Source organism: Dasypus novemcinctus, chromosome 20 (assembly GCF_030445035.2).
Source record: "Dasypus novemcinctus isolate mDasNov1 chromosome 20, mDasNov1.1.hap2, whole genome shotgun sequence".
Taxonomy (NCBI): Eukaryota; Metazoa; Chordata; class Mammalia; order Cingulata; family Dasypodidae; genus Dasypus; species Dasypus novemcinctus.
The window spans coordinates 36,639,021-36,651,463 of record NC_080692.1 but is presented as its reverse complement, the minus strand read 5'-3'; the positions used below and the strand labels follow the sequence as shown (position 1 = coordinate 36,651,463).

General features: G+C 36.3%; 2 protein-coding genes and 1 pseudogene across 3 annotated transcripts in view; 2 read left to right on the top strand and 1 right to left on the bottom strand.

Moving 5' to 3' along the window:
* The window catches only part of C20H12orf60 (chromosome 20 C12orf60 homolog), a 28,795-nt gene extending 16,390 nt beyond the window's left edge, over window positions 1-12,405 (bottom strand). Inside the window, exons 1-3 of one of the 2 annotated variants that reach the window (XR_011646675.1) lie at window positions 11,914-12,405; window positions 9,008-9,139; window positions 7,938-8,016 (exon numbers count right to left, since the gene is read on the bottom strand). The gene's annotated coding sequence lies outside the window, so the exon portion shown is untranslated. Of the gene's footprint in view, window positions 1-7,937; window positions 8,019-9,007; window positions 9,140-11,913 lie in introns of those variants that run through there. The other variant, XM_071210180.1, reaches the window with a different exon arrangement.
* On the top strand, window positions 88-10,410 carry SMCO3 (single-pass membrane protein with coiled-coil domains 3). The gene is made up of 2 exons (XM_058282831.2): window positions 88-151; window positions 9,644-10,410. Exon 2 carries the CDS (start codon window positions 9,660-9,662, stop codon window positions 10,335-10,337), a length of 678 nt encoding a protein of 225 aa, XP_058138814.1. The 5' UTR covers window positions 88-151; window positions 9,644-9,659; the 3' UTR covers window positions 10,338-10,410.
* Window positions 6,206-6,814, top strand: LOC111764588 (putative tripartite motif-containing protein 61; annotated as a pseudogene).
* Window positions 12,406-12,443: the final 38 nt, after the last annotated feature.

Genomic DNA, 12,443 nt, shown 5'->3' with positions numbered 1-12,443 from the left:
CTCTAAACCAGACAGGCAGAAGGACCCAGCAGAAACTAGCAAAGCCTGCAAGTCATCACATTCCATCAGAAGCACCCAGATGCAACAGATGAAAAGGCACTTCGACAATACTCCTAAACGATAGGGCTACTGAATGCAGAAGCACAGCAAGGTAAGCAATACGGATATTTCTATTTGTATTGATATAATACTCTGTTTTTCAATATTAAGGGGAATTTGAAATAACATGGCAGTCTTGAATCCTGGCTATAAATTATTACTATAATAAAGTAACAAAATGACTTTGTGATAAGAGGATCCCATGGAAAGTTCCTTGTGATAATTTATGTCTTTGAAGATACTGAGGAAGGAAGAAAATTAAGATTCTAGGACTAGGATTAAGTCATAGGGGAAGATAAACATTAAAGACATCACCTTTAGAAAGGATTACGAGAGAAGTGACACCTGCCTGTGTAACTGTAACAACTCCTTTTAGGTCTTTAGCAATCACTATAGGCATTAAGTATGTATCTGTGAAAGAATGAGTGTGGAATCTAATGCTTGTTAATGCATAATGCTTCTTCTCCTTCATAATTTAAATTGCACTTAAATATCACTGAGCATTTCCTATGTCTCCAAATAGAATGTTGCCTTCTTAAAGACAAGGAACATTGTCTACTTTCTACTTTATTTTTTCAGTGCCTCAAGACATATAGTAGAGGTTTCCCAAGTGGGCAGTTGATGAATGCTGATGAATGACCCTGACAGTCTGCTTTTTGGTCAGAAATATTCTTGCTTTCTGGTTAGTAATACTAAAAAGAATTTACACTATAAAGTATGCCATCACTCCATGATGAACTTGTTTTGATTTGAATTAAAGGCTCAGAATTAGTTAGCAGCCAGTATTTTCTCCTAGAAAGTTTCTGACTTTACCTGTATCCTTTTCTCACACTGCAAATGAGTGAAACCTAGCATGATAGCAGGACTCAATAAGGATAATGAGGAAAACTGACAGCAAAGAGAAGCAAAAAACTCAGAAAGCACAAATAATTAAACATCAGGGACTCAGACAGGGTCATCATTTTTTCAATTTTTCTTAATTTTTATTATGGAAATAAAAGGTTCAAAGGCATGCAAAAGTGGAGGCAACAGTATAATGCACTAAGGTACCATAATCCAGTTTCAAAAGTTATCAACACAAGGTCAACCTTATTTCCTCTATAACCCAACTCCCCCTTCCAAATTATTTGGAAGGAAATCTTAGACACCATATATTTTCATCTTTAGTGTTTGTAGAATCTATTTCTAAAATGACAAGAATTCCCCTTTCTGATATGTTACCAGAAGCTCTCCATTTTAAAAAACAGACCCATTATCCTAAGTAAAATTTATTTTTGGAAAGCAATATCCAAGACATATCAAAAGTAATAAAAAGGTTAACTCTCATCAATTACGTAACTTCCCTGGAAATTTATCATTCAGATCATGGGGGGAAAAACTTTGGGCAGGAAAATTCTCATTAAACTATTATTTATGCTACTAAAACAAATGAGGAATTATTAAATTATAATAAAAGTATTTTATGTACTATTTTATGTAAACAAAATATTGATTATAAAACTAGAAATATGGGAAAATGTTTAAGTGAATTAGTATACTATGAAAATTTTATTTATACTATTATTACAATTTTGTAAAAATACATATGCATATAACAAATTTTGGAAAGGAATAACAACAAAAAACCTTTAAGATTTGTTTTTAGTGAGTGATTTTTTGGTCTATTGTGTATATTTGTGTATATTATTGAAATTATTCTTACAATATTTTTAAAAACTTGTTTTATTGAAACTTTTATATAAAATTTTATTGAAGTACATTATTCATACATGAATAGACAAACAATAAGTGCATAGTAAAAGTTGTGAATTTACAAAAAAAACATGCATATCATCATACAGGGCTCTCATACATCACCCTCCACCAACACCTTGCACTGTTGTGAAACATTTGTTACAAACTATGAAATAGCATCATCAGAATATTACTATTGACTATAGCCCATATCTTACATTTTGTGTACTTTCCCCCAACCCACCTGATTATTAACACTCTGTATTAATTTTATATACTTTTTACAGTTCATAAGAGAACAGTCTCCTATTTGTTCTGTTAACCACATCCATTATCCACCATGGGATTCCTTGTGTTACACAGTCTCATGCTTTGTACAAGCCAAAGTATACAATCAGTGGCTCTCATTTTCATCACAGAATTGTGCTGTCATCACCTCAGTCAATTTTTAAAAATTTTTTTTATATTTGCCTTTTTTTAAAGATACATAGATCACAAAAAAAGTTACATTAAAAATATAAGAATGTACGTGTATATATTTATTGCACACTTGCACATCAAATCAATGTACATCGTATAATATGTGGTTTTTTTGTGAAGCCTAGAACTCAGAGGATTGCTTTTTCTTTGCCTATTCTGAGTAACTGCAGTGCTTTCTTAGGGAAATGACAGGCCAAACTATTTTTCTGTTGGCTTCGGGCTGTATTTGTGCACTAAATCTTTATTCAAAAAAAAAAAGGAAACTTTTCTTTAATTTTTTAAATATGAGAATTTCATTTCCACCTACATTAAAATCTTAATAATAATTTAAAAAATATATGAGATTCCCATATACCCCCTCTCCCCCACCCCTCCCACATCAACAACCTCTTTCATCATTGTGGCACATTCATTGCATCTGGTGAATACATTTTGGAACACTGCTACACTGACACCTCAGTTAATTTTAGACCTTTTTCATTACTCCAAAAAGCCCATACCCCTTTATACCCCACTACTGTTGTCCCATGAAGTCGATATATCTTCTTTGCCATTGCTGCAAAAATATTACAGTATTAGTTAACTATCATCCAAAAGTACATTAGTTGTAATTTTCCCAATTACCATCCTATTTACACTTTGTAAAAGAACATTCTTATATTTCTACTATTTACCACAATCTTCATCCACCACAGAAATCACTATGCTATATGCTATATACTTTGCTATGCTATACATTCCCTAGATTATCCTCTAGCTTCCTTTCCATTGACATTTAGACTACCTCTTCCAGCCGCAATCACATTTCTAAATCAGTAGTGTTAGTTATGTGAACTATAATGTGATTTCTTGGTCCTTTACTTAAAATTGTATATATTATTGATATAAACTTTAAAATTGCATATATTATTTTACTTTTTTTAAGATTTATTTTATTTATTTCTCTCCCCTTTCCCCCCACCCCCGTCTGCTCTCTGTGTCCATTTGCTGTGTGTTCTTCTGTGTCCGCTTGCATTATCAGGCAGCACTGGAAATCTGCATCTCTTTTTTGTTGTGTCATCTTGCTGTGTTAGCTCTCTGTGTATGTGGCGCTACTCCTGGGTGGACTGCGCTTTATTCACGTGGGGTGGCTCTCCTTGTAGGGTGTACGCCTTGTGCCCTGCGCGGGGGCGCCCCTGTGTGGCACAGCACTCCTTGTGTGCAGTAGCACTACACGTGGGCCAGCTTACCACACGGGTCAGGAGGTCATAGGGATCAAACCCTGGACTCTCCATATGGTAGGTGGAGGGTCTATCAGTTGAGCCACGTCCACTTCCTGCATATATTATTTTAAATACTGTTTTATCGAAACGTTTACTTTGAATTTCTCCATATTATGATTCTATCATTTTATCAAAGGTAAGTTAGATGTCACTTTCTCTGATAATTTCAATATTAATTTCTCCCTTTAAATTTCTATAGCATTTAACAGTCAATGCACTACCCTCCCCCAACTTGGGACTTTTTTTTTAATTAAAGAAATTGTAGTTTTACACAAAAGCCATGTAGAAAACACAGAGTTCCCCTATATCTCCTCTCTTTATTAAATTTCCCTTTTTAAACACATTCAAATATATAATTTAGTGGTGTTAATTACATTCACAATGTTGTGCTACCATTATCAAAGCTTTACCATCATCCCAAACAGAAACTTTGTTCCAATAAAGCATTAATTCCTCATTTACTACTCTACTCCAGCCCCTGGTAACCTGTATTCTAGTTTCTGAGTCTGTGATTTTGTTTCCTCTAATTATTTCATACAATATTTGTCCTTTTGTCAATGCACCACTTTTTTTTTAGGTACCAGGGCTGGGGATTGAACCCTGGACCTTGTATGTGAGAATCTGGCGTTCAACCACTGGGCCACATTGGCTCTCCTGAGTTGGTTTTTTGTTTCTTTGTTTTTTGTTTTGAGGAGGTACCACAGACCAAACCTGGGACCTTCCATGTGGGAAGCAGATGTTCAACCGCTTGAATCACATCTGCTCCCCTCAATGCACCACTTTTATTCACAAAAGTATCCTGAAATTTTTACATGAATCTGTGATAATCAATTAATAAATGTTCATTTTTAAGGCCATTCCTTCCCCCAAAACTAAAAATCTGTACAGTATTCCAGAAGTTTGACTTTTAAATGCAATCATCAATATATTTCTAGCATTTCTTATATACTCTTTAATCTTGAATTTTTACTATTCAATCCAACAAAATTGACAAAGTCAATTTCAATGTGCATCCAGAGTCCTTGTTTCCATTTTAATTTCTTAAGACATGCCTATTACTGGCACTTCAAAATTTGTTTCTATCTCATTTTTATGAAATAAGTTAGAATATATGTGATTTGCAAACTTTTTTTTAGCAACAGAACTCTCATCAGATAGAATTTTACCCACCCAGAGCCCAAACGCATAGAACACAAGAAAGCAGAGCAGCTTCAGCAGAGGCGCTGATGAAATGAGGGAGGCAGCTCAGAGACCAGCAGCGCCACCTGCTGGCTTGCCCTTTCCCATCAGGTTGCCCTAAGGCCTTTTTCATGAACCACTGCAATAAAATATTCAAATAACAGCACCGACGCTGCTGTACAGAAGTGAATGGTTAACTGTGAAAACTCTTTCCTGAAAAGGAAGCACCACTTTGTGATAACTCAAATTATATAAAGTTCAAATTTGCTATGAAGTGCTGGTCATCAGAGTATTCACCAGGTGCAGTGGATGTGCCACAATGGCATTAGAGGTTGTTGATGTGGGAGGGGTGGGGTGGGGGGGTGGAGGGTATATGGGGACCTCATACTTTTTTAATGTAACAGTAAAAGAAAATAAAGAAGAAATAAATAAATAAAATTTAAAAAGCACACAAGTATGATATGGACCATTGACCATGAAGTGCGGTGGTGCTCAGAGATGTATTCACCAAATGCAATGAATGTCTCATGATGATGGAGGAGATTGTTGTTATGGGTGGGAGGAGTGGGGTGAGGGGATTGGGGGGTATATGGGGACCTCATATTTTTTTAATGTAACATTAAAAAAATAAAGACAAAAAAATGATCATTAAAAAAAAAAAAGTACATGAGTTAGCTCCTAGCTGGAACCTGCACACTTGGGGCATTTTTGGGACCTCATTCCTGCATACCACACAACCCTGGGGCTTTTACACAGCCTTGGGTCTGAAGGCCTGAGCCACCTGCTCCAGGTAAGGTGGGAGGCTGAGAAAAGGCCAAGGTGGACCTGGCATGAGGCTGAGCTGTGCAGAGGCTTCCTGAGTGCCTACTGTGTGCCATAGCCCAGGCCACAGCTATCACCACTAGGTCTCCTCAGGCTCCTGGGAAATTCCAGTGAAAATAAACAGGATCCCAGACCTCAGTTAAGACCTATGGGACAGGAATGGAGGTATGGGCTCACATTAAACAAACATTGTGATAAGAACAAGTTTGGGCAGTGACCAAAATGGGGGTGAAGGAACACTTAAGGGAGTGGACTGGTGGCCACCACTTATTGAGAATCCACCATGTTACATTGCCTACACTACTTTGGATGATTTAAATCTTTTTATCCTCACAAGAAAATTATAGGAAGGATTCCTTGTCTGGACCTGTGGCTGTTTCCTTGAATAAGAAAGCCATTAAGCTGAACTTCAGATTATTGTGTGGGAAGAGCAGCAGCACACTTTATATGTGCTGATATGCAACAGACTGCAGGCTGGGGTGCTTTCTTGGCAGCAGACTCTGGCATTAAGGGGTAGAGGGCTAAACACATCTTAGAGGCTGCCATCAACATGGCAAGCCAGTGCGACCAAAAGCTAATCAGTCTGCAAGGTCTGGGGCACATATCCACTTCTTACGGGGTCTTGAGCTTTAGAGAGCCAAGTGTGACCTTAGCCACCACCTTTGTTCATGGCCCAGGGGAGTCTGACAGCTCCAGCAGACCTCCAAGCAGGGGCGAGCTAGTCCATCTGGCTGGATTACTTAAAAGACCCAGTGACTGTCAACTGTGGGCATGGCTCTGTCATTCCTGCATCACTGTTTCCTGAAAGGCTCCGATGATAACCTCCCCTGCCCTTTGTGCCTCTATTGCTGTCCAGAAAGGAAACTCAGGAGCAATCTGGCTGGATCACCAAGCTTAGGTGATTTGACTGAAATTGCTAAACTACTCCAGATCAGAAGAAACAAGAGGAAGAGACAGGAAGAGAAGCATGTATGTGAGAAGCACAATCAGGCTCTAACCTTTTTCTATCAGGAGAACCTAGAGGTTTTAGGGCCACAGTGCAGTTTCTCCACTGATCTCCGGCATCACTACATTTGGTCCATAGAGAAGGCCATCCCCTATCAAAGGAAAAGACTGGAACTTTACACTGAGCCCTAGAAGGAGAGAGTGGAATAAGTTGAAAATTCATGGCTCTGAAAACCAGAAAATCAATGGAACTGTAGAAGGTACAACATAGGAGAGAAGAAATAAAGTCTGAATTTGAGCCACTTATGTTGTTTCTCCAAGGTAAGCAAGAGACTGTTCTTTGGTATTTACAAGAAGAGATGGATATTTTAACAAAACTAAATGAAAACGTAACAAAATTTTCTGATCATGTTTCCACATTAAAATGTTTATTAAAGGAGAGAGTAAGCAAATGGGTGCAGCAAGAACAGGAATTAATGGCAGATGTTAAGAGTATTTATCACAGCTATGACAACTTAAAGTGTCCTGAACATTTTTCATTCAGGTTAAAAGAATATGGTTATCATCTTCTTCCACAATATTCTGGCCTGGACAAAATTATCAAGCTATTTCAGGTAGATCTAATTCTAAATCCCGAAACCACACATCATAAACTTAGTGTTTCTGAAAATAGAATAACTGTGCAATATAGAAATACAATGCAAACTTTTCTTCAAAATCCAAGGAGACTGTATCTCAGCTCAGCTTCTGAGTTCTAAGGGATATAATTCTGGCAGGCAGTACTGGGAGGTAGAAATGAAAGACAAGCCTGCATGGACCCTGGATATTTCTAAAGATTTTCTTCCCAGAGGGAGAAGTCAGCATCAAATGATTTTAGCACATGATGCATTATGGGGAATTGTAATTATGTAATTACAATTGTAATTGTAATTATGTTTTACAATTGTAAAAAATGTAATTATGTAGTCAGAGTAATTATATTACACTGGGTCCTAAGAAAATTAATCTTCTGCCCAAAGAAATACCCTACTAAAATTGGTATTTTTTTGAGACTGTGAATTAGGTGGGATTTCCTTCTACAATCTGAATAACAAATCTCTACTTTTAATGATTATTTTACAGAATCATTTTGGTCTTATTTCTATTCTGGAACTGACTCAAAACCTCTTAAAATCTATACAGCAACTGGTTACAAATGATGAACTATTGGAAGACTCTTGTTTTCTTTCAATTAGTGGACATAACTAAGCCAGTGAATCTAATCTCAACAACTGTGGGTTTTTTTTTTCAGTTTTCCCTTTAAACCAGAATACTTTTCATCTCAGTTTCAGCAACTCCTGAAAAATGTGGTTATAATGGCTATTTTACTGGTAAATATTAAAATTACTTTTCTTAATGAATTAAGACTTCTCTCACCTAAATATCTAAATAGTGATATGTTTGGTGATCTCTTAAATCCAAAGTCACAGTTGGAGTTTTCACTTCATGAAACAATCTGAAAACAGAGAGACAAAAAAGTACAAGTTTAATGGAAAATTATGAAAGAAAAAAGGAATCAAAGTCCAAATTTGTGGTTATCAAATTGAAGTTTGCAATACTTTTTTGAGTTTTGAACATTTAATGAGACTCTCAAAAAGCAATTGCTTAAATGGGATTAAAAATATGAGATTTTTAAAAGGTATTAATGTGTGGAAATATATTTCTATCATATTCATGCATATATATGTGTGTTTGTGTATGTTTAAATAAAAATGAATTTCTGACTATGGTCACGTTTATTCTACCAGGAGCTTCTAGTTCATTTTTCTAAATCTAATGCAAATGGTTATTTTCCTAATCCATTGTGGAAAAAAAAAATTCCCCTTTCCATTTCCAAATTTATGACTTAGATGATAGATTATTTTCATGTTTACTTTCTTTCATCTCATGCTTCTGAGGTTCCTAATATTTACTCTAAGAACTGTGATCCTAAAACAGGTAGGGCCCAAATTATCAGAATGCTGTTTACTTAAAGAATGAATGTGTCAGATCTTACACAGATCTTACACAGGACTCCATTTTCTCTTTGTCTGTTTTAATGAAAAAACAAGTAAGTTTCAAACACATAGCAAGCCCAGTAAGGAATGTGTTGAGTAATATATTGTTCTTACTGGGCTCAAATCAAACTTTAGATTTTTCCACCCAAATAAACTCAGAACGTACACATTTTTTTTTTCTCTAGATGGCACTTCAAAACAAAAGGCTATATCATATTGCATTATCAGTCAGGTTTACTAAATTCATTCTATGGTATTATCTTCCCACATATTTTTTAATACTTCTGTGTAATGGCATTGTTTTCTGTTTTTCTGAGGCTAACTCTAGCTTATTTTACCAGTAGTTACGTGCAATATAGACCATTCTAAACAAATTAATTTATAAGTTTGCAAGTGGAGAAACACAGAGTTAGTTATAACTCTGTACACTGTACCCTGCACCATACCCACCTTCTCTCCATGAGAAATTTCAGTCCAAGGACTCTTGAATATATACTCTTTTATCAAGAGGATATACACATTTTCAATAATGTAGCATGGATGTTGTCTTCAGATGTCTCTTAGGTTTGTAAAACAATTTGCCTGTAGAAATATAAAGTGACTCAGATATTGTAAATTAAGATAACCAAGTTTGTAAACACAAATTTTGTTATTTATCCCCTGAAAGAGATCTTATGGTCTTCTGGCCATGACAACTAATATAACTAATGGGGGTAAAGGGTAGGAAGCCTAATTGGAGTCTGTTTTAACTTTAAGTTAATAAGTATTATCTGGAAAAGTCACTTTTATTTATTAATATCCAGATGCTGGATAAACACGAATATTTCCTATCTAGGAGTTCTCTCCACCACAAAATCTATTGCCTTAATTTATCCATCAATAGGTTGTATTTAGTTGCACATTTTCCATACAATTACTTTCATAAAAGTAATTGTTTTAAGAACCTGCTGAGTTTCCTGAGAAGTTCCTTAGATAATATATCAATCCTTTTCCATGCATAAAGTAAAAGATTTCCTGGGTCAAATCTATGCAGATGGCAGATATTTTTCAAGGTTTTTAGTGTACATTCACTTTTTTATTTTTCAGAAATCTTATTTGAAATATGGCTCAGAGTGACTTCCTCTACCCTGAGAACCCAAGGAGGCGGCAGGAAGTAAATCGTCTTCACCAGCAGCTCCTTGACTGCTTATCTGACAGCTTCCATGCCACCAATAAACTCATTGGGGTTCTAAATATGCACCTGGGGTGCAGGCTGGCCTCCATTGAGATGAAAAGCGATGGAACCATCAAAGAAAACTGTGATATCATCATCCAAGCCATGATGAAAATTCAAAAGGAATTGCAAAAGGTTGATGAAGCATTAAAAGATAAACTAGAGCCAACCCTTTATCGAAAACTTCAGGATATTAAGGAAAGGGAGACAGAGAAAATTGCAATAGTGCAAAAGGTTATTTCGGTAATCCTGGGAGAAGCGACTTCTGCAGCCAGTGCACTGGCTGTTAAACTTGTTGGCTCCAGTGTCACAAGTGGCATAATTAGCAAGTTGGTCACTGTGCTAACCCAAATTGGTGCCTCTCTCCTTGGTAGTATTGGAGTTGCTGTTCTTGGCCTTGGCATAGATATGATCTTCCGTGCCATCCTGGGAGCAGTGGAGAAAACACAGCTTCAAACAGCCATCAGAAGTTATGAGAAGCATCTGGTAGAGTTCAAGTCAGCCTCCGAAAAATACCATCATGCTATTATTGAGGTCACCAACACAGTGAAACGCCAAATGAAATGAACATGCATTTTTTTTTCTCACTGGAATATTTTTCTGCTTCCCTCTCAATAATAGTGGTTTGTTTCCTAGATTAGTTTCATTTTCCACTTCCAAAAGGGGTATACATAGGCTAAATAGTTTGGAAATTAAGGATCAAAGATGCTAAAACTAAATGACTCAGGAGGGGTTTTTGTTGTTCGTTTCTTTTTCCATCAATGAATGCCTGGGTCAGTTGGTCCTAGAACCTGCAAGGTAGAAGATTCTGTACTACCCTGCTCTCTCAGGGGTAAATGCTACTGTAGAGTAGCAGGTATAGGGTTACACTTTCCTAATTCTCAGTCAAAATTATTAAATATACACCAAACACAGAGATTTTCATTTCTACCATTAGCTTCAGCCATCTTTTAGTTCTAAATGGACATAATTAGTAACTTCTGCCTAGACACAGGCTCTGGGCCTTCAAAAGGAATTGAAACACTACCATATTTTCAACTATCAGATCAAATCCAATTTTCCATATACTGAAAGAGACTGAAAGATGGTTTGTTCCAATTTACTTCAATAATGAAAATAAGCAATGGTTCTATAAGCATCTACTAATTACACACTGTAATCTGGATGAACTAAAAATATTAAGTTTAAAGTTAAAGCTAAAAAATTAAAGGTCTGTTCTATGATTGCAATCAACTATGACCGACTTGTGGTGTAGTGACTAAATGTTCCTCATGTAAAACGTTTGGATACTCTGGAACATAAAAACAAAACCAGAAAAAGGAAACTCCAGCTATACATGAAAGAAATGCATTTAGGATGCAGAAGAAATTGTTATTTATGGGAAAATCATATTTATTACCTATGTGTTTTCAGATAGAGAAAATAGTTTCATTTTCAATACTAGCAAAAAGCAGCTGCCTTTGCCATATGGAACTTTTGGTATCCTGTTTCACTAATTATCTGATTTCAGTAAAATTCAGAGGCTATAGAGGCCTAATGGTACAGTTGAATTGCTCCACAGATGCAAATGTTTTCTAAACCCTTCACCAACTATTAACTCCCCACTGAGACCCTTTCAGCTTCTACTTAAGGAAATAATTAAAATTCTGTCATTGTGAGATTAGATTCTTGCCCCAAAGTACAAGAAATGTCATGAAATTTTAAAATGCTCAGCATATCCCAAAATTTCAAAATTAGATGGAAGATTAATTTTTCAAATGTACTTTTCATTTTCTTTCTTTTCCATCATTGCTTTTTTTAGTTGCAAAGATTATGTCTAGCTCTCCTTCAAAACGGAATCTTACTGTTCTGTTACTACTACCTGATTTATAAGTTTTAACCTACAAAATCTTGTTATTGTTCTTTCAGGGACTCAAAATTCAGCTTAAAACCAAATCAAACAAAGAATTTACTAAGACAAAGGTTAGAGTAAATGACCTCTTACCGTTAAGCGTACATTTGCGTATTCTGCTAAAAAGTAATGTGCAAAACCAATATTCTGAAATTTGTAACTGACAAAATTGACCTTGCTTTCTTATAGGGGAAACTCAGGTTAAGATTAGAAGTAACCAAGGAAAATTTTTAAAAAAATATTTAAACGTACCTTTAAAGGGAAAAGAGAAGGGAAGAGTTTCAGGGAAAGTAAGAGGGCAAAGAGGGAAAGGAAATGACGAAGTCCCTAAGTGACATCATAGAGGACTTGTGACGGATGAAAAAACCAGTCTGGAAAGCAGCAAATAAAAATTAACCGGGCCACTAGTAAATTTCAAATTGACGGCACATGTCCCTTTCATTTACTCTACAAAAACGACTAACCCTGTAGGTTAATAATTATTCTGGGTCCCTAACGCGGGCACTGATTTGCTCGGTGGTCTGTGCGCCTATAAACCACTATGGACCACACTCCACATGGGAGAACCTCACCCCAGCAAACACTACGGCAAGTGCTATCCCGCAACTTGTTGCGGAGCTGCTTCCAAACCGCCGCAGCCGCTTAGATCCCTAGAAACGTGAAAACCCAAAACCCAGCGCGCAATTTCCAGAAAAACAGCGCGGAATACATCCCTTCCTTCAATATATGGGTCTCACACGGGGCAAAAAACTGGCGTTCCCGGAAATTAGGTCAGGATGCCT